The sequence below is a fragment of the Falco rusticolus genome, chromosome 6 (assembly GCF_015220075.1).
Source record: "Falco rusticolus isolate bFalRus1 chromosome 6, bFalRus1.pri, whole genome shotgun sequence".
Lineage (NCBI taxonomy): Eukaryota > Metazoa > Chordata > Aves > Falconiformes > Falconidae > Falco > Falco rusticolus.
In genome coordinates, this window is record NC_051192.1 from 73379594 (window position 1) to 73405610 (window position 26017).

General features: G+C 36.9%; 1 protein-coding gene across 7 annotated transcripts in view; it reads right to left on the reverse strand.

Annotated features, from left to right (window-relative positions):
- DST (dystonin) overlaps positions 1-26017 on the reverse strand; it is a 268181-nt gene that overhangs the window by 128091 nt on the left and 114073 nt on the right. For all 7 annotated transcript variants that reach the window (XM_037393117.1, XM_037393114.1, XM_037393116.1 and 4 more), the window contains 26 exons: positions 21382-21494; positions 21138-21244; positions 20491-20610; positions 20060-20155; positions 19853-19980; positions 16863-16956; positions 16385-16539; positions 15070-15532; positions 14854-14982; positions 14576-14653; positions 14304-14465; positions 14087-14191; positions 12301-12396; positions 10821-10946; positions 10286-10438; positions 9878-10032; positions 9619-9745; positions 8298-8481; positions 7146-7303; positions 6630-6808; positions 6273-6411; positions 5263-5456; positions 2815-2977; positions 2083-2166; positions 1883-1990; positions 1061-1159 (listed from right to left, as the gene is read on the reverse strand). In XM_037393117.1, coding sequence (XP_037249014.1) covers positions 1061-1159; positions 1883-1990; positions 2083-2166; positions 2815-2977; positions 5263-5456; positions 6273-6411; positions 6630-6808; positions 7146-7303; positions 8298-8481; positions 9619-9745; positions 9878-10032; positions 10286-10438; positions 10821-10946; positions 12301-12396; positions 14087-14191; positions 14304-14465; positions 14576-14653; positions 14854-14982; positions 15070-15532; positions 16385-16539; positions 16863-16956; positions 19853-19980; positions 20060-20155; positions 20491-20610; positions 21138-21244; positions 21382-21494 — 3715 coding nt within the window. The remainder of the gene's footprint in view (positions 1-1060; positions 1160-1882; positions 1991-2082; positions 2167-2814; positions 2978-5262; positions 5457-6272; positions 6412-6629; positions 6809-7145; positions 7304-8297; positions 8482-9618; positions 9746-9877; positions 10033-10285; positions 10439-10820; positions 10947-12300; positions 12397-14086; positions 14192-14303; positions 14466-14575; positions 14654-14853; positions 14983-15069; positions 15533-16384; positions 16540-16862; positions 16957-19852; positions 19981-20059; positions 20156-20490; positions 20611-21137; positions 21245-21381; positions 21495-26017) is intronic.

Sequence of the window (26017 nt, forward strand, 5' to 3'; positions counted from 1 at the left end):
CAAACATTATGTATTTCCATCAGTATGCTCCACCACTTCATGATGCACAAAGATACATGCTGTGTTACAGTTTGTCCAAAGGTATTCAATAGCAAGAAAAGCCAATGAAGACAAAGCCAGCACCAGAATTACAGAACATTCGTTTAAGAGCTCTTGGCTTTTTCTGTAATAATAACATCAACATTCATACCCTTAGGAGAGTGTTATAAATTTTATGTAATTTATATAGGACTACACTTAATATGGGCACAATTAATTACAGGACTGCATTTAACATGGGCGTTATTTTAGAGATGTGCACTGTACAGATTATGCTAAAACACTGTAGCCCTTAAAGTATTACTATATAATCTCTTTCAGAAAGAAGCATTTCAAAAGAAAGTGAGGAATTTAAAAATATTTTTTCTCAATTATTTGGAAGGTTGATTCTGCAGCAAACAAGTATTTTGAGTAATCTGTCTATTCAATTTCAGTAACCTACTCTTGTTAATAAGATTCAACACTTAAGCATAAATAAAACGCTGTCTGACTCCAAGGAATCAATACTGTAGAAAGGCAGAAGGAAAAAAAAAATCTAAACAAGTCAAAGAAATTTAAGAAATTAAGAGGGCATCGCATCTCCCTGTTTAAAGAACTCCCTTATATGTTTCTAAATGGACCAGAACACATGCTATGGAATATTAAGACCTACACAGGATATCAAAGGTGTATGCACACCAAGTTTGCCCTCATCTTAATATCTGCATTTATCCAAACGATCAAGCCATAAAATACTTAAGTATTAAAATATACTGCATGCAACTACACCTCCGCCAGGATTTGCTGAATCACAGGACCCTTCTAGCTGGAAGAACTGGTAAAATGTATGGATGGTATAGGATTTTGCTTTTCTGAATGATAATGTTGTAATTTAACACTCTCACATTCCTGTATAAAGTGCAGTATATAAAGAATTACAGTTTTTCAAATCTGCTGCTTTGTGAATAATTCCAACAGCCATATTGCTCTTTGTTTGCCTAGCTATTCTTTTTGCTTTGTTGGCTGCCAGGGGATGACCTACCTCTTCCTCTTCCAGTCTCTTCAAAGAGTCACCTGCAAACTTAATGTATTGGGTCATCAAGGTCACTAAGGCAGTATAACGAGTCCGTAAATCCATGAACTGCAGACAAAAAAAGGAGGGGGGGAGGACAGATGGAAAAACACTCCAGTTAATCTTCAAAAAAGTGATAATCACTACTCTTAGAACCTATTCCAATTTTGATTCCAAAATCCTGATTGTGGAATCCGCGAAGTTGAATTCCATTTGCAGGGTGCACTTGCACAAATAAATGTTAAGCATCTATGAGAGGATCCATAAGAAGAAGAACATAAGACAATGTTTTGACTTTACAGTCACTTGATTCTTCCCCCCGTAAGAACAAGTTGTAAGAGGAACAAGCAGTGCAGGTCACTATTCCTCTAACAGCAGGGAGACAGATTTATCTCTCCCACCCAAATGAGGCTGATTTGCTTTGGAATCTGTCAGTGTCCAGATCTGATAAGTCTTACCATAGTAAAGATGAAAGTTCCCCCTGGTTACTATGATCAGGATCCAGCCCAGAGGTGGTTCTAAGCAGTTTTACTGAGGTACATTTCTCATATAGCTTTTTATGGTTCAGGGGAATTCTGTTCATCAACACCAATATACTGTCTCGTTATCTAAATACTGCATAATAAGCAATAAAATATTTATCACGTTATGTAACTATATATAGAGAAGCAACAACTTGCTTGTGTTATTTTATTTAACCATTAAGAAATCCTAAATCCCATTCCTGTGTTTACTCTGTTTTAAGCAAAGACTCAAAAAAACACATTTTCCTGTCATAAGAAATCCATTTACCTCTTGAATAATGAAGTCTGATGAGCTTTGCATTCTTGGGCGTTTCACTGGAGATTTTTGTTGGGAGTCAACCATAGCTCTGTAGGTCATAGTCTGTAACTCATAGTCCTGCAAAAAGACAAAATACACAAAACAATTGGTATTCCACATGATACTGACACTAAAATAAAAAGCATACTAAGTATAATGTTATTTATTACCTTCACAGCAGCTGAGTATTGTTCTGAATACTTCTGGCATTCATCTATTTTGCTTTGTTTCATTTCAATCTCAGAAACCAGCATCTGTAAAATATGAATCTACATCTTCATCTTAAAAAGTTATTTTTATTACTAGTACTATTAGCACTTCTACTTTATCTAACATCATGAAATTCACATAATATGCTCATTTCCACGTGTGTACAAGTAATTATATGCTCAAGCCTATGTTCTGGGCTTTGTCAGGCTTACAGTACAGAGCAGTGAAAAAACAGGTTTAATAGCTGGTGAGTGAACTTAAAATCAGGAATACACCATGTTGTGCATATAATTTGTTATTCTGTGTCTTATTTAAGCTGCATTTCCTTCTTGCAGGAGACAGCTCTGCTTCCTTGAAATTATTTCTACATCCATAAATATCAAGAGCAGTCCTGAATAAAAAATGATACAATAAGGAAGGACAGTCCAGAATTTTAGACACTCTCTAAGGGTTTGCTCTTCTTGCAAAACAATCTTGTCTATAAAATGGCAATAGTCAGTGAGTGATACATTCATGATGTTAACTGCATTGTAAGCAGAAAATCATAAAAGCTGGTGACGATTTGGAATTTTACACTAAGGGATATAAGCACCTCATACCAAGGAATAAGACTGACATCACTGGGTTAAACTGATATTTTAATTCTTCGGTCATTACAGCAGTGCTTTCCTACAGTAAGATCCCTTTCATACCTTATGTTGGTTCAGCTGTTTAGCCAATGCTTTGCTATTTTCAGGATGGATTTCTTGAATCCTTCGCTGAGTATCTTCCACTTGTTGAATCCAAGTGTCCAAAGAATTGTAAGTATCTTTGTAATACTTCAGAGATTTATTAATACCTTCTAAGTCACGCAATCTGATTTTATTTTAGAAGATAAGCCAAAGAAGAGAAGATGAGTATTAAAGACAAAAAGTACAACAGTAAGCAAAATACAGCTTTAAAGGCTTCAGATGCCTTTGCTATAGCTCACACTATAAAATACTAAAATACCACTAACTAAACAGTAAATTAACTTCTCAAATAATAAGATTCCTAGCTCGATGAAGCCTTTTCATTTGTCATAAATGACACTGAGGAGAGATCTTACTACAGAAGATCTTACTACAGAAGAAACTGCGTACATCCCTCATTAATGAGCTAAACTGCTTCAAACTCCATGAGCACAGGAAACCCCAAGCAAGGGGGAGGGCTCTGCAACAGCCATTAGTTCTGTAATAAGAAGTGAGAGTATTTCAAATATGACCTGTGTGCATCAAGGAGGAGTGTGCTGTGCTGGAGTTAAGTAGTGGTTCACCATGTTCTTGATGTCTACCACAAAACAACAGGAGTTCACTAAAACTAAAGTCTTTAAATATTCCAATGTGCAAAAGCAATTGATCCTGTAAGACCATTTTTACATCATGTGTTTGACCTGTGAGTGCTATGTATTTCTTGAAGTTGGTTTCCACACTGATGAGAATACCGACAGCTTTTCTTTCGTGATCCCTATAATATTACTTCAAAGTTCATAAATATATATATGACTACTCAAAAACACCGCAGGATAAACATACTTATTAAACAACTTTTTATACTCTGACTTGGAACGAATACTTTGAATGAGTCTAGTGTTGTTCTCAAGATGCCAAAAGAAGACTGAAAAAGAGCAAGCAAAAGTAACCATATTGCTCAGGTTTCATACTTAAGCATGTTTTAAAGCTAATAACCCTAAAAAATAGAAAGGATCGTGGTAACTGCAGCCAATATTTGTAGATACTTTTTTGTATAATGATCATCAGTGTCAAGCTGTTAGGAAGCAGCAAAGTGAATATTTGCAGAAAGCAGCTTGTTTACAGCTCCATGCTGCAACCACCACAATCTGTCCTATTTACACTAAAAGCCACGATGTATTAACAGCCATTTTCCAGCATACAGGATACAGTCCTGTGAGGAGAGCATGTGGCTTACGTTTGCCTTCTGAGGAAATAAGGATAATTCAGTACTTCATAAAACTACTATTTTATTATTTAAATTATGTCACACTATCAAACAATGAAAAATCTGGGGTGATTTAAAGCTAGACATTCTGTAGTCAGCTATAAATGAGTCAGCTTTTGCCCATCTTCATTATAACTTCCAGCCATGTTAAACAGAGACAATTAGTTAATTACAAGTGAATATCTTCAGTATTGCTCCTGAATATTCATCTATTAGAAAAGGAGGACAAAAATGTGAAAGGTTGTTGTGTGAACTTTTACATTAACAGCAATCTCTTTGATGCTGTTGTTCAGGTTATCTGTAATGACAAACAGAAGCAGATATTAAAGGAAATAAATTCAGGCTGTATAGTACAGACTTCCTTAACTTGCTCATAGTTTTTCCTTCAGTCTCTACAGTTCTGCTTCCTTTAAATAGAGAAACACAACTACAGAGACTGAAGAAAAAAGGATTTCCAGGAATGTCATATATGGACATCTCTTTCAGAATTATGGGTACGTGTGCTGCTGTATCTGCCCATCTGTCCAGGCATGTACATTTGAGTAACATTCTCCAGTATAATCATGACAGTAATACAGAAGGGCTGAATCTAGAGGAACATCTCAACTGGATATTGAGGCTGCATGAAAACAGTTGCACGCAAAACAAAATACTGGCACTTCACAACAAAATTTCTGCAGCAAAACTACCATAGAAGTCAATGGAGGTTAAGGACTTCCAGACTTGGCACTTAAGTCATTAAAAGCAAGTTAACATGAATCCAATCATAACAGATAAATCAGCTCATCAGTTAAGCCTGTAAGAACTAATTATGTGGAGAAACAGATGGTATTTCCATAGGACAGCAAGCCATTTCTGTAGGCTTTTTTTCGGAAAGAAAAAAGACAATTTGTCTCTACTGTGTCTCAGTAAGTTGTAATTAGATAACATTTCTATATTTTGTTAATTTTTTGGTGCTCAATAGTCACAGACATTTCCTGTGGAAAAGTAAAACAACAACGTCAACAGCACAGAAATGGTAAGAATCCTTGATCTTAACATGTCAGAAACAGTTCAGAAAACTATTCTGACCTATTTTACAATTCATTTCTGATTATTTTTCCACAGAAACAACAAAACCAGCATAAAATATAAACAGATTATAATAAAAAAATCATACACACCTATTCTGAATTTGAGAATAAATGTTTTGCCACCTCTCGGCTAACTGATCAACTTTTTCTTTATACCAGTCGAAATCAAGATCACGTTCCTTGTGCATTTTAAACATCTGATCACTGATCTTCTTTGCCTTCTGCAGTTCATCCTCCAAGGAATGGAACAATTCTCTTTTCTCATCTACTTCAGATCTCCATTGCTAGTATGTGATAAATGATAAATTGTAAATAACTCCTAAATTGTAATACTATTTTATAAATGAGGATTTTACATGAGTAAAATGTATAGATGAATAAATGAAAAACGTTTACATGAGTATTTTAGTTCTGGTTGCTCAAACACCGAATGACACCAGAATGGGTCTGAAGCAACTAAATAGCTATGAACTGCAAAATAATTCTGAGTAACAGCATCCCCCACAACACACAGATCAAAACACAGGCAGCAAACTAACATGCTTATCTATAAACTACAGCTTTCCAAAAAATCATTAGGTAGATGCCAATCATTCTATCTAACAAAAAAGCATTATTCATCATTTGCAATACTCAATTGAGGTATATACAGCACACACAAAATGCTGAACTTCAGTCTTACCCTTTCTCAAAGGTATCTGCCAGACCTCTTAGTAAACCCTGGTTAGTATACTACAGCAGTAGCAGAAACATTATTGTGGCCACGTTTAAATAACAATGTATTTATGTTACCTTAAGCTTCTGTTATCATTTGAAGAGACAAAAAAATAAGGCTTACTGCAGAATTAACAAGTGCCACCCTTGGAAGTTCAGATACTTCAAAGTATTTCCTAACAATAGGAATCATCATGCAAACTATACAATTTCTAATGCTCCAAAGCTGTCATTTTTTCTGAGAAGTTAATCATAATACAGACTTTCCTCAAAATACACAAGCCAACTTTTGACACACTAGGATAACCAAAACTGGTGTCATAAGACAGATCATCTTCCCATATTTTTTTTTATTTGCCCATGAAAAGGCACCCGCCAGCTCTTACCTTTAATGTACCCATCAGATTTTCAATATTGTTTTTGTCAGCTGTTACTGCCTCCTCTTCACACAACTTGGTTTCATAGACTTTTACGAACGATTCTGTTTTGTGGGTGTTCTGCAGCACCAATTCTACAGTATTTAACCTGAAAAACAGTAATCTCCTGTTAACTGAACCATCAATAATGACACTCAACACACTTCTGTTTTTTAGCCTTTTCAGGTCATTGGGTACCCCTTTACACAATGTTAAAATGTTAACTCTCTTTTCCTTGATCAGTATTATTCCTACTAATACCTTTAATTTATTTTGAATGTAAAACTGTAAACTAAAACATGTGATGGAAGATGGCCGATTACATACTTATCTATGTAAATGGAAGACATGGAATAAACTTGGTTCATGTTCTGAATAACAACGCTGAGCTCAGAGCGCAGAGTAGGGACTGAAGGTGAAGCAGCAGCTTGACTGAAGAACTCTTCACATTTTTCTGTGATGATTCTTAAGTCATCCTTCAGTCGATCCAATTCTTTCTTCAGGTCCTGTAAAATGAAAGGTGACTGACAGTGCTTTTATCCTACATCAACCTGATGTATACTCTACATATCATTATCAGTACAGGTCTGCTCTCCTTTGCTTGTTTCATGTGGACACCATTACATTTTTTTAAAAAGAAACGTAGGTTTCTTTTTAAGAGAAAAACTAACAGAGTTGCCATTTATTGGCATTTTTTTTCTCTACAAACCCAAGCTTAATTTTTTACTTTTGTCTTTTCAAGGTGCACCACAAACCTTCCTGGCTACACTCAAAACACGTTTGTTTTTTTTTTTTTAAATAAAACTCTTTTCCTGGGTAAAACAGCCTTTCTCAAAGGCTCACCTCTTGCTGCGAAATCCTTGATCTACTCTCACGTACATCATCCCTTTCCATTGGGGTTCGTATTTGCTGTATTAACCTCTCCTCACAACTCTCCAGCTGTAGTCCGATTTTTCTGACTTCAGAGATGTACAGATTGTAGGTCGATTCTTCCTCCTCCTCTGTTGAAGGAAACAAGTCACATTTTAGCAAACGAAGCCATCAAGTCATCTTCACCATGTCTTCCCATGAAACACTTTATAAAGTCACCATTCTACAGGTCTTTCCATGACTGGCTGAAATCCCATCAGATTCCATTGGAATTTTAGCTACAAGGCAAATTTTAGGAACCCTTCAATGTTCACTTAGATCACCTCCTTACAGACAAAAAATTAGCATATGTCTTTGACCATTCATTCCAGGCACAGGCATCACCTCTAGGCAGACACCGCTAAACTCAGTGACTGGTTCTTTCAGTCAGATGGCATCATGCACAAACTACAGTAAACCTCTAGGGCTTGTTTCTGGGGTTTTCTGGTGTTTGTTTGGTTTTTTTGTTAAACCCTCTCTTTCAGATGCACAAGGCAACACATCTTTCCTTAAGTGTAGTGAACTCCTCTAATGCAGTGATCAGTTCTGCACTACTGTATTGCTTTAAGTCATTAGCTACTTGACAGTAAATCAGAGCAGATATTTTAAGCTTTCTGTTCTTACTGTATTTACAAACACAGTTAAGAGAGGAGTAACTACAGGCATTCTGTGGAGCTAGGAAAATATCTAGGACACTTTTCTTGCCTTAACACTGAAAAAAGTTCTAATTCTGTTATGAACTCAACAAAGTAATCAAGCTGCATTTTCAGCATTCAAAACAAGGAAGGAATGACTAAACAGTGAGCTGTAACGCACAGAATAAATTCTTGGGTGTAAAATATTAGTAGCACTCTCTACATTAAGTAATACATCAATATTTTTATATAGCTTATTATATACGGAGTTTAAAAAAGCTTAGAGTACAATGTAATTGTGCACATTCGATCTGTTCAGAAGAACTGGGGCATTAACAATATCAATATGATAACACGGGTAATTTATTAGAGCTTGTATACAGAGAGAGAAGTTTTATCAAGTACTACAATCTCTCTCATGAGGGCATCCTTCTGCTCTTCTCAGCTTTACCTCTTTCTGCAGATTTCAGAAGCTCTTTATAGTATTGCTTGCAAACATTAACTTCCCTTTCCAGCTGGGCTGTATCAGAGCTTGTAAAGATTTTGGACTCCCTGCTATCTTCCACAAAATCATCAAAGCGGGACTCCAAATTGCTTAGAACTTGCTGATGTTCACCTGGCAGCATCGTCTTTATCTGCAACAGATTGTAAACCCAAGGCACAGTCAGCAATGAACCATCACTTGCACAGTTCTCTGTAATGCTTATTAACAAAAAGCAATATTGACAAATGGTAAAGTCAAAGAGTTGAGATTCTGAAAGTCTGCTGTTCCTAAGGGGGAGTCCACTTGACATCTGATAGTCTACAGTGACTATAAAATCCTTTTCCATCGTTAAAGCTAGTAATGGGCTGTGTAAAGCCAACGCAACATCGACAGCGCTTCTCCATCTAATGCCCTGTAGCAATAATCGAGCAGCTAGCAAGAGTTATACAAGTAGGGATACTTTAAGAATTATCTCAAGATTCCTTACTTCCAACAGTAACAGTGGGAAATTACAAGTGAAAATGTCAATTTGGGTATCATAAATATTATTGCAACAGTTTGTAGAGATATACACCAATGTGGTAGAATAAGCTAATCTATTAAATAGTGTTATGCTATGTATCTTACATGGCGTATAATTCAGTGATGTCACACACTATTTTAGCCAGAAAGAACAGTATTTTCATCTATATCTCTTTTCATTTCTGACAAATGGATCCCAACTAGCTATTTAACATTCCAAGTTACAGACTTGTATAAGAATGAAAAAGTGCACTAAGGAGGAATAAGTGTTCAGCTACCTTCAGCTTGAAAGACTAAATGTCACTTCACAATTGCTCCATTGTTAGTAAGAAGTAGCAACACGAGGAAATAATGGGGGTTTTCAGGAAGGTTAACCTTAGCCTAATGAAGCTAATCTTCCAGGTATCTTCAACATAAATGCGGAAAGCTAGACTCTTGCAGAGCAAAACTGAGATTTAGTCGCTGTTCATTGCTTTTGAGAGATCCTGTCCCTCTGCTAACAAAAGGAGACTCAAGAGATTAGCACAATAAAGGATGCAGGTAGTTTTCAAGATACCACCTCTCTGCTCCTTCCCCAAATATATCTGTGTAACAACTGCTCAGATCAAGGCAGAACATTGCACAGCGATAAGCAGCATGGCCATTGCCAGCTAATCCCTCAAGGAAGATGAGGATTGGTTTGTTGATTATACAACATTCCTGGGAAGTGTAGCCTATGACTTCCCAGCAAATGGTTAAAGAGGCTCTTCCTAGACATAGCACATACCGAGGCAACATTGCCAGCTCGTACAGCTTCAATTTCATTTGTCAGGTAATGCCAGGACACCACGCTCTTCATGTTTACATGTGACTCATGCCAAAGGGCCAGAACATTCTGAAATTGCTGTTCAATCCTGAAACATAGAAAGACTCCAACTTTACATCAGAGTAACACATGAAAAGGGAAAAAAAGCTGACACTATTTTAGCCCAAGCTTCATATAAAGGAATTTTAAAAGAAAATGGATGGTTTTGTTTTGTCCCTACCTGTTGGCTGTATCTATGGCTTCTTTGTTTGGAGGAGGAACTGTAAAGCATACAGATGGAACCATGGCCTCATTACCACTCGGGCTAATGACTTTCCATTTAGCACGATGGGAGTTGTTTGCTAAGATACACTCATCGTCTTTGTAAATAGTTATCTAGTATTAACAGAAAAGCAGAATAATTTAATGAGCTAAGCATTATAAAATACTTTTACAAAGCACTTCTGCAAATGTTGTCAACAAATGAGCAACAGAACAACAAAACCAATGTTCAACACAAGGTTTTGCTCTTGTTTACTAGGGTGGAAGAAATTTAGAGCCCAGCGCTCTCCAGGAACATGGTAATTAATGAATCTTTAGCTCAATTCTCACAATCTGTAATTGATTTGAGGAAATTCAAGTTTCTAACCTCAATTTGTCTATAGTCACAGATGGCTTTAATTGGGATGGATGTTTTGAGTATACAGTCAGGGTTCCTTGGCTTCAGCTGAATTATTGCCTTTGCTCTCCCCACAAGGCCTGCTACTGTGCTCTTATACTGCAAGAGTTGTTCTTTTTCTTCCTAGAACAGTTAAGAAAAAAAAGTCATAAAGAGATGGCCAGAATACAGGGCTGCTTCTTTGATCCTGTTAAGTTTTTCTTTTCCTGAGGTCTTTTACTGTGTTTATTGAAAGTAACACATTTTACAAGAACAAAGTATCTTTCTGAAGCCACTGGTTTCCCACAACATACAGTATTGTAAAGATACATTGTAAAGATAAATAAATAAAACTGTATTTTAAAGTTATGAAAAATGGTCATTACCCATGGATAGATGCAATTATTTAATTGTAAGTTCTACAAAATTAAGTAATAATTTCAACACACATATTATATATCCAACTATAATCCACAAATTTCTTCTTTAATTGTAATTCATGTTAAGAGAGTCTTTGAATTCTTACCATAGACTCCTGGACAAGGTCTTCCAGCCTATGAAGGCTGCTTGATCTATCACAACTGTATTTTCGGTATATGGTATCTTTCAAAATCTTTAAATATTCCATGGCTTCTTTGGCATCACTAAAAAACTAGGATGAGAAAAATATCTGGGTTATTTTGAAATAACCTAAGAAGTATACAAACAGCTACACCATGAAGTTTGCTTTAAGTCCTGTCTTTTTAAAAACAATTTTTTCTAGTAGCTAGAAGTGCAAGACCACTGCACGTCACAACACTATTCATGATTTCATGTCTAAATGTAGTCTTCAAGAAGGCACACACTGTAACACCAGTTATTCTCAGCACCATCTACATGCAAAATTATTCAGCAGTTACTGAACTTTAGTCAATTACTGTTCTTGCAATGGAAAAAAATTCTGAAGCGATTCTTGTTTGCCTTGAAATTACCATAACTTTCACATTTAAAGAACAGATGAGGTCTACAAACTGTAGCAAACTAGCTGCAAAATTCACCAGGCACACTGGAGGAAACATTTGTGCAGGAGGGGAAGAGAGCTGCCATGCTTGGCAGTTCTATGTGGGCATCTGCATCCCCAAATTATGGTCCCGATTAAGCAAAATCGGCAAGGGAAATGTCACGTGATAATCCTCAACCCATTCTCTCCCTGAAAACTCATTTCTTAAATCCAGTATTCCCATACCACCAGGAGACCAAATCGCTCAACTTTATCTTCTCCAGTGTCCATTTCTTAAAATGGGTTCTCACCCTTCTCAGTCCAAAGGCATCTCATCCCAACATCACCCCCTTCCTCTTCAACCATCCAATCCAGAAGACACTAAGGATTATTCTTTATAATTTAAATATTAAAAAAAAGAGTAATTTGTTTTTTAAAAGCAAAAAACTGTTCAGTCTTCAATCCTCAGGCACATATAACTGAGAAATCCTTAAATCTTTGATCCTCATGCACGTAACTGAGTAGTGCATCATTTGCTGAGTATTTAAATAGGTGACAAACAGAAAGGTGTTTTATTGAATGCGTCTCCTGTCAGGGGGTTCTCTGATCTATTTATTGTTAATGCTGTACGTTCCATTTCTATTTGGGTCATCCTGTAACAACCACCTAGAATAGGTTCTCCCTTGCCATCACTAACCAACTAACTCCTCTCTACATCATCCACAGAAGCTTACTGACAGCAGTTGTGTGTGACAGGAAGAGAACATGACTTCGTTCTCAGAATCCCTACTTGCAGCTCTGGGACTCTGAAAAAATGTCAGGCCAGACTGTGAACTGCTATTACTGTAGTGAAGGCAATACAAGTGTGGTAACACCATGGGAGCATGGCTCATCATCTAAGGATTTGCACGTGACAAATGTCAATTCTACAGCTACCGTGAGAGAGCAACTAGCACTTTCAGTGGAACATTTTGACTTATGGACAAAACTTTAAACATTTCACATTTTTATTGATTTACTTTCTTACCTCAAAATATGCAGCATTTTCTCTCAAATGTTGTTCAACACAGTGACAGAGCTGAAGAATCCAGCTCCATTGTGTCTGCATTGCAGCTCTATAGGCCTTTAAGGAAGAGATATAATTTACAACAGGAAACGAAAATTAAAATGTGCGTACTTTTACATAACTTAGGAAACACAAAAGTAATGTAGCAAACACAAGCATCTAAACCCAACCTTCTCCTCACTCAGGAAAACCAAGCTGCAGCAAAGAAAATTAAAAAAAAACCCTGTCACTACAGCATAGTCAATGTTCGGAAGGGTTGTGAATTCCCCATCCTCAGACACATTCAGAATTCAGCCAAACGAAGCCCTGGCACTGCTTTAAGCAGGGACTGGACTCATCTCCTGATAGACCTCCTGTCTAAGCTCATCTACAACTCAATCAAAATAGCTGGATTTTTGCCTGGATACAAATCAGATATTAAAGCAACACTGAATACACAATAAAAACAATTAATCAGGACTCACTGCAATGTATAATTTAGTGTAACAGTTGCACAGGAATTTAAAGAGCAGACCCCTACTCTACTGATACCTCCTACACCGTCTGCAGGGCGCTGCCACTGGAGATGCACTGCAGGAGCGTTCACCAGCAGAGGGTACCCTTCACTTTGTGAAATCACCCAGAAGTCTCAATTTTCAATTCCGTATGACTCAGGGAATTTAAAAGAGTTTTTCCACTAGCTTCAATGAATTTCAAACTAATGCATTAATGCATAGATTCTTCTGTAGAAAAGGCATAAATTTCTTTTTTTTCTTTTTAAATGTCCCAATACGGCATTATTGCAGACTTTATAATCTGCATAGTCATCTTTACTGCAATGGCCTGGTTTCATAATATGAACTTTTAATGTTTTCATATATTAAGTATGTTACACTGCTAAGAACTCATTAGAACAGAATATACTTTTAAAGACTAGAATTCCCCACATCACAGTAAATGTCATGAGAAGGAAGGGAGGAGGTTTCTTCATGTTTCCAATTTACACAGCTATGCACTCACTGAACTAAGAACCATAAAAATCCATCCCCTCTGACTGTTTTTCATTCTCATATAATAAAGCAGCTTTTTATTGTTTTCATTTTTACCACTCACTGTCCGTATTTAGTCTTTTCTTGAAGATCTACAGGGAAAAGTGTTTTACATTCTCCTTTGGAAACTTGTTACGACCCTACAACAGCTACAATAAATTTCATGTAAGCCATTTACATATAATATAAAGCTTGATTTATTACCTGATCAGATTTTTAACATCAAAACAAGTTTCATAATTCACTGACAAATAAGTGAAGTTATGAAACCAACCTTAAACCATAATAGGAACCTGTACATCTAGTAAGTGACGAGAAAAGCTCTACTGAAACTTCTAACAGGAGAGAAACCACATCAGGACTGTTCTGTGCCCTCAGCTCACCAATGCAATTTGCATCAATAGCTCTAGAAGCTGAGGGCGTAACCAGAAACGTCTGTACAGACAAACTCTGGGAATTTTAATTTTAGACTTCATGAGGATTTTATCTAAGCAATCCAAGATGTAACCATAACTTTACAGAAGTGTTTTAACTTTCTGGAAACTGGAAGACAGAGAGAACAAAGATGCTGAATAGCGGGGGGGCAAAAAGGTCCCATTATTCAGAGTCTTATTGTTTAATTTCCTATGAGTTAAAACTTCCTCTCTTTTCCCCAAAATCTAAGGTCTATTAAATCACACAACTGTTTTCTTGTTTGTGTGCTGCTTTTACTAACTTACCTCAATGGTTAGCCTGGCTGGGTGATTCTCAAGAAGCAACTGCTCAGCTATTTCTTGTACTGATTTAATAACTTCTTCTTTTTGATCAAGTTCTCTCATTAATTCCTTGTTTCCAGACAAAAAAAAAAAAAAAAAAAAAAAGAAGCATTTTAGAAATCTCTTTAAATGCTTAAAAATTATTTCATTATTCCCTCTGGATTCTACTAGCAATACATACTGCATGGTATTCCTTTTTTCTTGTTATATTGGGGTTTCTTTCACTCCAGTCATATGCAACCTCTTCCTCTTCCTTTTCATTCAGCCATATCAGCTCTCTAGTAGCACGAGAGACAAAATTGTGGAGAGTATCTAGATGCCTTTCCTGATTTCTTGATGTGTTCTTTATTAGAAAGAAAAAAATATTTAAGAAAATCAGAATTTAAAGCTCACCTCTTATCAAATATGATGTACACTGAAAAGCTGAACATTAAAGGGGTGTGACAAACTTACCAACAGTTTTGAATACTGACTCTCCAGTTTGTGCAATTTTTCTGCATAACTGAGTTTAAGAGGGGCAGTCATTTGGATCTGTATTTAGTATATGAGATCAAAAGACAACAAAAAGGTTAGTTATGTTAAAACCATTAGATCTCCTGATTTCATAGGTCATCTAGAGTTCAGAAGTAAAGTAAGACTGTGAAACCCAAATACAGTTCTAAAATTCAACATTAGTTTATAGGTCACCTAGTAAGAAAATAACCAAAGAAATAAAGAATATGGTGCTGTACCTCACTGATTTTAGCTTCTTTAAGGCTGGATTCAAACTCTTCAATAGCTTTGTGGACATTTTTGTGATTTTCTAAATGGCTTTCAACACTTGGTAAATCTGAACCCCATTCTGCTCGATCAAGTTGCACCTTACAAACAAGAATGAAAAATTAGTCATGATATACAAGGAGTAAACAAAATAATTAGAAGTGGACTGTTTCCGTAAAGATTGCTACCTGCATTTCTTCCACCCAGCTCAATAGGTCCTGGACAAATTTCATGTTCACCTCTTCTTCTGTTAAATTCTGATCCACAAAAGCTGATTTCATAAGAGGTTTTCTGATCTGCATCAGTTTGAGTGTTTGCAGAGTCTCACCATCTACTCCTGTAACATAGCTTTGAATTAACCGTGGTGGGATGCCTGGTGTGTAAGCGGGAGTGATGGTTGGTGTCAGTCTGGAAGTAAGACCTGACGAAAGGGCAGATGTCAAGCTGGAAGAAGTCAAAGTAGGTGTTAACCCTTGGGTCATTGCAGCATTTAATTCAGGGGTAAGGTTTGTTGTAAATCCTGAGTTTAAGCTTTCGGTTATTCCTGATATCATCAGCTTTGTCTGCTCTGTTGTCAGTGCATGCCCCTTGTTGTACACAGAAGAACATTCAGTCCGTATGGCCATCAGTTCATCACGAAGTTTTGCAACTCTATTAAAATAAAAGCAAATAAATAAATATAAAAAATCATTTCAATGAATGTTTATGATTAAGGTTTTTCATGTTGCACTGAACAGCAATATGAATTCACGTGGTTTATTACACTTCAGTTGTACTAAGCATTTCTATCAGAAAGTATAGGCTATGTCAGCTTACACTTCTATCAATATAGATGATAGATGCAGAAATCAGGCAATGACTAGAAAATCACATGGTATGGGCACTAGTGTGTGCCATACACAGTTCCAGGGACTGATCAACAAAGCACAAATCTTACAAGACACTACATGCCGCAGTAGATCAAACACCTACAGTTCACTGCCAAGGAACTATTATGTGCTTGATCTCACCCAGTTCAGGACAAATCCTGAAAAATTTTGGAGCCACTTTTCATAAAATCAAAGTATGCTATTTAAACGAATCCTTCTGTCAGGACTGGACACATTGCTACATATAAGCTAATGTTACCCCACTTATTACCTGTTAAGACACCTACAGCTATCACCAGAAAACTTACCTCCATTTTTAGAATCAAAGTCAGTGAATTCTAAAAGCATTTTAGGTGCAATAAAACAAGCTAACATCTTTACACTCAGATATCTAGTAAACATTTAAATCATGTTCTGGTGAATGACTTCATTTTCACAAATTAGTCCACACTCCTCTTGTCCTCAACAATGTTTGTGGGCAATGTACCCACCAAAATACCGGATAATCTTTACTTGGGTGCCCAGTGACAGATTGAGAAATTGATCCGTAGACACAAAGATTTGAAATTGTTGCCCATAATGGGTACCCATATTTGGCACATGTATTGGTTCATATGAATACACTGTAAAGTACCTTTGCACAAGCTGGTCTGCCTGATAGTATTTTCCATCAATAAGAATTTGGGCATCAATCACTTGTTGGCGGAGAAGGTTCTCAGATTCAAGAAGATATCCGGCTATCTCTGCTTCATGTTGGAACTGAAGCCCTGACTCTAATCGCTTGGTGTCCTGAATAAATAAAAGAAAGCCATTAAGCCTTGCAGCTAAACCAAAGAGAAATAAGCTGTAAGAATGCCTACATTTTTTGTAAAAACTTCTGATCTTGAAACAGTTGTGAAGCATTTTATCTAACTACTGATTAAAAAATGTAACAGAACTCACTCTAGGCAATTTTTGGTATTTTCTTGAAGAAATGCTAAATTAGCAGTACAACTGAAATAAAAGTAGCAGCTATTAAGTATGCAATCGAAAATCCTCAAGAACTTTAATTTTTTTTTAAGTAGCCAATCCACCACAGGAAGTTCAAGAAGTAAAATCACCGACTGACTTACAGACTGCAGAGCGTTCCGGGCAAGTATTAGTTTGTCCTCACAGCTCCGGCTGTCCCGCTGAATTCTGTTCGCAATCTGCTGCAGCATTTCCAACCTAGGTGATGCCAGAGCATTTCAGAAAAATAAGTTAGTATTAAAGTTATTTATATTTACTATACATGTTGCATGACTTTAAAACAAACAAATGAACAAACAGCATCTAACACAAAGCACAAATACATATGCCAAGTTACCTGTTTCCTTCTAAGGTGCCATTACCGAAGCTTATACAAGATTTAATCAGGGTGGGACCACAATTAACAGAAAGGAAATTTTCATTAGAGTCAATGCTGGTTCCAGCACTAGTACTGCTGCTAAACAGTGAATCACTGCTATGATAGGTATAACTACTGCTATTCATTTTTACATCCAGAGCATGGTCCTTCTGGCTGTTTACATTCGCTGAAAAATTAAAAGACAGAACTACAAAACGAACAGCTTCCAGGGATGAAATTTCACTACTGGCTTTCGAAACACCTAGCACTCCTCCTTTAAATAGGCTTCAGTACGCATATTCAAAACCCAACAATTAATATTCTGCCAGCTCTTCAAAGGATTTTACCTGGGGCTATGTACGCTACCTTGCTTTTGGCTTCCCTACCTTGCATTAAAGCTTTGCAAGTACAGACTAGGCAGCAACATTAGGGTGTCTCTAAGAAACAGACTGCCAAATATTTCATTTAAGTGTCACTAAATGTCTATAAGCCAAGTAAGAACTTAAAGAAGCCTTTGCAGTGTTTGTCGGGCTCTTCAATGAAAAGTTTCAAGAAGTGAAGTGAGAACTCCACACTCCACGGTACTACTATACAAAACACCTTCAGGTTAGGTTGGGCTGCCTCCTTTTCCTTCAAATGGAACTGCGCAATAAAACTGGGGGAATATCACGGTTAATCAGCTCATAACAATATAATTTGAGACACCTGTACACCATCCAACCCACCATCATTACTACAATGTCCAAGTATGCATGTTTACTAACTGCCCTGTCCCACTAATCTGTCCTACAAATTTCCCTTCAACTCCTTCCACATCCACAGCTAATTGCTTCTTGCTGTTTTGACCACAAAACAAGAAAAATCTGATCACTGCCCTTTAGTTTATGTTTTAACTCAGAATTTGGGTTAGGGGTGATTTTTTCAGTATTTCACTCCCTGCTTTTAGGACCTCCTGAAAAAACATACCCACACCATGACTGTGTTTATGCAGAAGAGCACAGCAAAGGCATAAACACACCCCTGCAGTAATGCCAAACTCTGCTAGTTTTGCTAAGCAGAGCTCAGTCTGGCACTCTCCTCACTGACATCATATTAATTTTGATCCCATACACCAATATGGTCACACACTGTCTATCTGCGTTGACACTTTCAGATGTATTTAACAGAACTGCCGGCAAAGTTTTAGTATTTGCCAAATTTCACTATTAGCTGAGGTCACATTTTTGCCAAAACTGAATCTCATCTCAGGAGCTGCATTAACAGCTCGTATTAGTGAGATGCACTAGTAACCAATACAACAAACATAGATCAAGTTCATGTGTCCAGATCACCAACAATTTTAACTTGATCACTGAGCCAGAATCACTTTTCTCTCTCATTTTACAGTGACCACCACATGCAGTGACCATCACCGTACAATCTGTCACTTTAAGTGTGTTTAACAGCCCTGAAATGTGGGAAGTTTATGTTTGTTGACCTGTGCTCAGTCCATCTGAGCAAAAACATAAATAAACTAATGTCATTTACAAACATTCTCAACAAAGATAATCCAGCCTTCTGCAAGTATGAATAGAATTCCTTTTGGCAAGGGCAGGCACTAGCTTTGCTTTTGGCAGGTCAGGACAGATTAATCTACAAGATCTAGCAGGTTGTATTTCTTCTGCTGCTTTCCAATTTTCTCCTCTCCATGAGGGGGGACAACTCTATACTGAGGGGACAACTTCGTATTCCTCTATAGGAACTTCTCCTGCAGCAGGATGCTGTGAAATCTCCCGGTGAATCTGCCATTTCAGTTATGCTCATGTTTTTGTAAGCATGACACATATATAATCAACTCTGACCGTCTTCAAGATCTTCTCTGGCTAAAATCTGCCTTTCTGAGGACTTCCTACACAATGGTCTTGACTTTTCACACTTCCTTTCGGGTGCCTAAACCAGAGAGAATGATCACCCTCTTGTCAGCAGAAAGCCAGTGCCTGATTCTCTAGAAAGTGATTCACATCTCAGGTATCTCCTCTGGATGCTTGAAGTTAAGCAGAATGAATCCAGACTCAGGACTCTAACTGCAGATAGAAGCCCAAAGATTCAATTAACTTAAAGGGGTTTTTTAATTAATGAATGGATAGTACCTGTGTCTGTCACAGAACTCAAAAACTACACCATTACAAAGCAGAAATGCTTTATGACTGCATCAGGATTTTACACATGCCCAGCATGTTGTTAGTGATGTACAAAACAGTGTCACACATTCTACTGCCGTGGAAGACTGCTATGCACTCGGCACATCTCGATGCTTTGTGTGCTGTTGTATACAAGCAACTTATAATCTCAGAACAGGACGTTAGCCTATAATGCTGTGCACCAAGTGAAATATACATTTCTTCTAAAGGATAATGATATTGTTTATATGAAATTAAGTCCAAATGAGACCGCAGATGTGATATGAACCTAGCTATGACTAACTGTACAAAGAAGGTAGCTGCATCTAAGTGCTTTGACAATCTGAGGCACAGATACTATTATTCATCATTCAGCTTCTGAGACCACTGAAGTTATCCATCTGGACCTGCTTCTATGAAGTAGGTAAAGAACTTCAGGCCTTGAAGAAAGGCAGAATTACTTGATCTGGAAAAATAATGTGGATGTTATCATGGAAAACAGCATTTACAGTTTTCAGTACAGGTTAAAACAACAGTAAATGTATTAACCAAGCCTGTCAAACATTTACTAGCATACCTCTCTACTTCAGGACGAAGGGTCTTCTCTCTTTCCAGCATGGCAATAATAAGCTTTCCCCATTCTTTTTCTATATCATTTGGATGGTAGCCTTGAGGAAGTTTGATGCGTCCAAATTCTATCCAGACCTTAACAATTCATACGTATTTGTTATTTTAAGCCACAGAAAGGGGACTTCTATGCATTTCAATGCATGTTAAAACTTACCTCTAGCAGTTTATATAGACGTTTAATTTTTGATTTATCTGTCTCCTTTGGTGGAATTTCTGTTTCTTTAAACTGTAAATATTGATTATAAAGTGCCTACAGAAACACAAAAACCATCATCAACTTTTAGTTACAGTGAATATAACCTTACTCTCTAAACCATCTCCTAATATTCTTTGTAAGCTGACAAAAATTCTTATACTATTCTACTTGACTTCCACAAAAAATGATCAGTGACAAGCTAAAAATTTGCTATTGACTGCTCATATGTTAGTGATCTATTTATTGTACTTTGAAATGGTTAAGGTGTAGTACTGTTCTACAGTTGATTTGACTGTATAAATCAACAAGCACTTCATTTGTTCAAGCATGCTTTGAGCCAGTAAGATAAAGTGTCATTCCAACAAGAAGTTTAAGACGTTACACCTCACCTTCAATTCCACAGGATTGTTGGGAAATGTTCTGTCAGACATTATCGTGACATGGTGTCTGATCCACTGCATGAGGTAGTTCACCATATTCTGATATTCAACCCATTTGACTTCAACATCCTACCAAAGCACAACCCGGATTAGAGATCAGAAGAAAATCAGAGAGCTCATTTTTGCTTTATCTATTAAGTCTGAAGTCTTCACACACACAGAAAAAAAGATTTCTAAACCCTGCAACTGCTCATTACAGCCCACTTAAAGCTTCCAAATACATGATTTCACTCTTCAGTTCTGATCCCAAATAATTCCACTGAAAACACAAAATTTTCCAGTTTAATAAACTTAAAATATGTAAGAATCAGAGAGGCACAATTTATAGGTCCATGACTGAAAACCTTTATCTTTCTAACCTTTATCTTTCTCCAACCTAAGCTATATTGGTTTTAGTTAAGCTCTTTGCACAAATATTTTCATGTCCAGACCATGAAATAAATAGCTGCTAAGACTCTAAAACCTCAACCTAGAAAATCATGGCAAAGAGAAGTGTGACAGCAGACCGATGGAAGATCCAGCTGACATTTAAGAGCTGAAATGAAGAATTGTATAATGAACCTCACACACTACACAAGTATTTTTCTCCTACTTACATTTGCACTGATGCCTTCACCACCTTCTGGTACTTTGGGAAATGCATCATAAAGTGATGACACATATGTTATTACTGACTTCTCATCAGGTGAGGAAACATCGACATCTAAAAGAGCAAGACAGAACAGCGCTTTACCAGGTAGTTGTAAGAATGCCCACAAATATGCTACAACCTGCAGGCAGACTGGATTTTATTTTAATGTTAAAGAGTTTTTGAAACAAAACCCTCTGCAGCTATCTTACCTTCAGGATCCAGAAGCCTGGCAACACCAAGTTTTTCTGCTACAAAAAAAGCATGTTCTAAATTTGCAAGGTTGCTTTGAACAGCAACGGTACTCATGTCTATCAGGTCCGGCCTGCCAAATAAAAATAATAACACTTGATTAGAACTCTTTATCAGTTTTAAATGACTGCTGCATTAGTAAATCAAACCAAAAGCATGGATGGATACAGCAACAGAGTTTTCATCAAAAAGGATTTCATTAACATCATGTGAGCAAGCTGAGGTCAGGGCTAAGTGATAAACCAAGCAGCAGGCAACTACCAACGCTGTCAGTTCTTCTTCATCTACAAGCTAAAGTTTCTAGCCAGCGTTTCAATGTATCTTTCTTTTCTTATGCATATTTATTCATGTGCCTTGCCATTGTATTATCAGACCTTGTCCTTTCCACTGCCCTTGATGAAGTTAAACTCAACTTTTCTCTTAGGACTCATTTATTTCTACTGCCCGTATAAGTTTTAATCATTCTGCATCAAACTCATCAGTACATGTCAGAACCCATACAGAAACAAGTTCAGTCACAAAAACATCACTTTAACCTGGAAGACAAGTATTCTTACTGGGCTTTAAAGAAGTCTTGTTCAAACTGAATTGAAGCCCTGCTTTCAGATAAACACTGCTGCCAGTTCTCTTGTAGACAACCCTCAGCCCCATGCGCTTACACCTTCACACTGCCAGCCACAACACTCCTGTTTTAACAAAATATGTGTCTTAAGCCAATACTAACTATAAACATTTTTAAGGGCCGTAAGTATTATCCTGTACTGATGTCACTAGTTTAATGTTTTAAATTAGTTAGACTTCAAAATTCATATTGTCCTTCAGGTTTGCTATGTGGTACTTGGCTTTCAGATCTTGCAATTCTGAGGGCAGAGCATGTTCCCACTGAAGCCAACTAGAGTCACAAGGGTCTGAAACTCTTGCTACTGAAATCCTATGCTACTGAAAACCAGACTCACACTGAAAAAAAATGAAAACCAAACCCCAAAAGAATATGACATATAAGCTTTAGTGAACTATTCCGTCCTAAAATTTTCTCTTTTTTTTTTTTTCCCTCAAGAAACTGGGGTGGGGTTTTTGTTTTACCTAGCATAAGCTTTAAATAATTGCAACAGAGAGAAATAAAACTGTTAACATCGTTAACGAATGATAAGAATTCATTTGGCAACACCCCAAATACCCTTGATCACAAAATGATATTAATTTTGGGAAACTCAATACAAGTTTGTCTTTGAACTAACTACAAGGACACTGTAAATAAAAATATATTTCTTTTCAGCCCTGTGGAATTACTGGTATCCTTGTGCTCTTCAGAAGACAAGTTTACAAAACAGATAATAATACAGCACCTATTATTTCACGAAAGACCATTTCATTAATAATAAAACTTAAACAGAGTAAAAAGAAATATAATCCTCCCAAACCAGAGGGATTTTCCACTTCCAATATGCTTAGTGGGAGCATGATCAAGTTTATGCCATTCTCCTCTGAATATCAGTACAATGAAAACAACGTAATGAAACCACTATCTGTTGCTCTTAGCAGCACAGAAAATCCATGAAGAATAAAAGACAATACCAGAATAAGAAACAGAGCACTCCAGTCTCCTGTTTCAGCCACAATAATGGAGATGGTATGAGTAATAAAGATTGCTTTCACAGCACAGTTTTGACAATGGAAGCAGGTTTCTATAAGCATACACTGTCGGTTTGGTTATATTTTTTCACCTGCCCTCTTTACATGTGCTTCACGCTTGATAAAAATGGCCCAAGAATCATTTATGCTGCCTGTTCGATTGCCAACTCTCAGAACAAGAAAGGACAAGTTATCTTGACTATTCCCAGAAAACGAGCTGCAAGCTGCAGAGACACTGACACAATAATCTCCTTCGAATGAATACAGCTTTCGCTTAGATGAAGAAGAGGTAAGGTTTTTCTCACTGCAATACAGGTAAAAATCAATAAAAACTACTGTTGCCCAATACATCATTTTACACTGGTGCTGTGGCTTCACTCCCCATCTGAAGAATTGCCCCCTCTGTGAGATTCTTCCTCCCCTTTTAAACATACTTTCCTACACCTGCAGCTCCTACCAGCACAAGGTTATTCCAGTTCCCCTTTAAAACCAAGGGAAAAATGCCATAAAAACTGCTGTTTTCAGTTAATTATACATTTAACACATAGCACACTGACCTAGATTAGCTGGTCTATATTTATCTCAAGTCTCGATCTACCAGAAAATACTACAGAAGACTCTGTCTTGATAGTGCTTGCCTTTGGTTTTTTGAAGAAAGAAGGCTCAACAGCTGACTGAGAACAAGCCCACTGGCAACTTATAAAAGGGAAAAGACAGGTAATACGACTTGAATGCAGAAGCACCTGGTACTGGCCATGGAAGTGCATGCTGCCAGGGGCCTGGGGCCTCCACCCTCTGCTCGGCATCCTCTCCTCTTCCCAGATAGTAGAGGGATAGTTGCAAAGCCACAGGAAAAGGAGCTTACCCCTCAGAGCTCAGTAAGAGACTTTTTGTAGCCCAGAAAAACACATCCAAAAACACGGCTCAGGAAATCACTGATTGCCACGTTGTTCCTTTTGTTTAAGAGTGTCTTCTCATGATTTTAAATAAAAACAGAAGTTGGTTTTATCTGCTGTAAGCTTGCAGTACCTGTCCACTAACTGGGTACACAGGAATTTGCATTTGAGCATGCACATGCAGATTTCAGTGCTGTGATCACTGATCACCATCCTTCTCTGAAGAATGAAGGAAATCCAGTATTAGTGAGCACATATTGTGCACAGTGAGTGTTGTGGGGCTGTATTATAAAGGCCCACAAATATTTTCCAGTATCTTTAGTATTTAATTTCTCTTTTGAATTTTGAAATATACAAACTGCTTAAACTGCAATTGTTATGAGTATCCTTCTAATATGTATTTATTTAATTGTCCGAATTAAAGTAAACACCAGATTTAAAAGCATCACCCATCATGGCAAACATTTTCATTTTTAAGGCAAAAGAGAAAATACATTAGTTTTGTAGAAGCTATTTGTCATGTATTATAAACATATTTTATATCAACTTGCATAGCACTATTAAGTGGTTTTATACATAGTCAAGAACAAATTAAATTAAATGCACTTTACGTACAAGACAATGACTCTACCTTCTGTCATAATATTGTGAGTCATCTTACGGTAGATTTTTCAGCAGGCTGGGCCCCTGCCATCAAAACACACACATAAACATCCCAAACACCAGTAAGTTGGAACATTCCATGCAAAGGAGATGCTACTGCAGCCACACCTTAGTCAAGGGGTTTGGCTTCTATATTGTGAGTCATTAATTATTTCATTTATAAAAAGACTGGTGTCTGCCATTTGAGATCTTAGTTAGTGTAGGTGTTGGAAATTAGACACAATTTGTATCAGAAATGAGGAAAAAAAACCCTTGTGATTTAATACCACTAAATTAGGAAGCTGACCAAATTATGATCAGTTTAATAAAACAAATACCTAGCACCACAAAGAGAAGCAATTGAAAAATATCTGTGGAACAGCATAAAGAAATGAAGGGGTTTATAATGCAAGTTACATGGATCAAATGCAAGCTTTACTCTGCAAAGACTCCTTGGAATCAAACAGTTGTGCACAGTAAAGTTAGGCACATGTAGATTTTCCCATAGCCAGAATATAACAGCTAGTAAAACAGTTTAAGATCCAAACTAGCAGCTGCAATACTTGCCCATTAAAACAAAAGGTTAGATTTGAAGGGAATTTGATATATCAAAGTGGAAAAAGATATTTAACCGAACTTTTATTTTCCCAGTCAATGACGAAGAAACCACATCCTTCTCTTCAATGTTCCTGGATGACAGCTGCCCAAGTTACAACAATGTTTAATCTATTAAAGCATCCCTACATCAGAGTAATATTCCACACAAAAATACTGTTAATGAGTTCATGTTAATGAACTATCTAAGCTGCTTAACCTGTACAACTCTGTTTCAGTCAAAACTCTGGACACTGCCTGAGTAATACCTGATATTAAAAGGATGTTTCTTTCTTGGCTTATACTGAGCAGAAATAATACAATGATTTTCAAGCAGAAGTCCCAGAGAAAACATGACTGAAGATGCAATGTAGAGTGAAGTGTACACACCACTATAGTCCAGTTAACTTTTCCACTGCTGTAACCACAAAATGCCTATAAAAATTAAACAAATCCATTGCTTCATTGTTCACAGACAATTGAAAAGGATGGGTGCCAGAGAGAGTCATGCATTTCTCAGGGATGGGAGGACTACTGAAACAAATTAAAGGCCATGCCAAAACATATAGTCACAAATACGTTTTTTAAAAAGACAGTAATAGACTACTCAGATAGGATTCAACACACATTTCAGAAGGGCGCACAAGAAATATCATTTACTCTAGAGATTTTGGTTAATAGCAGAAAGATTGCAAAAAGGAATCAGAAAATACGAAACGTCCATGTAAAACAGAAATTTTAGTTCCATCTCTTCTAACATGTAACTCCTGTTACTTTCCCAGGAACTCTACAAATGAGATGATGAAGCAAAATCTATTAATATTTAACCTAG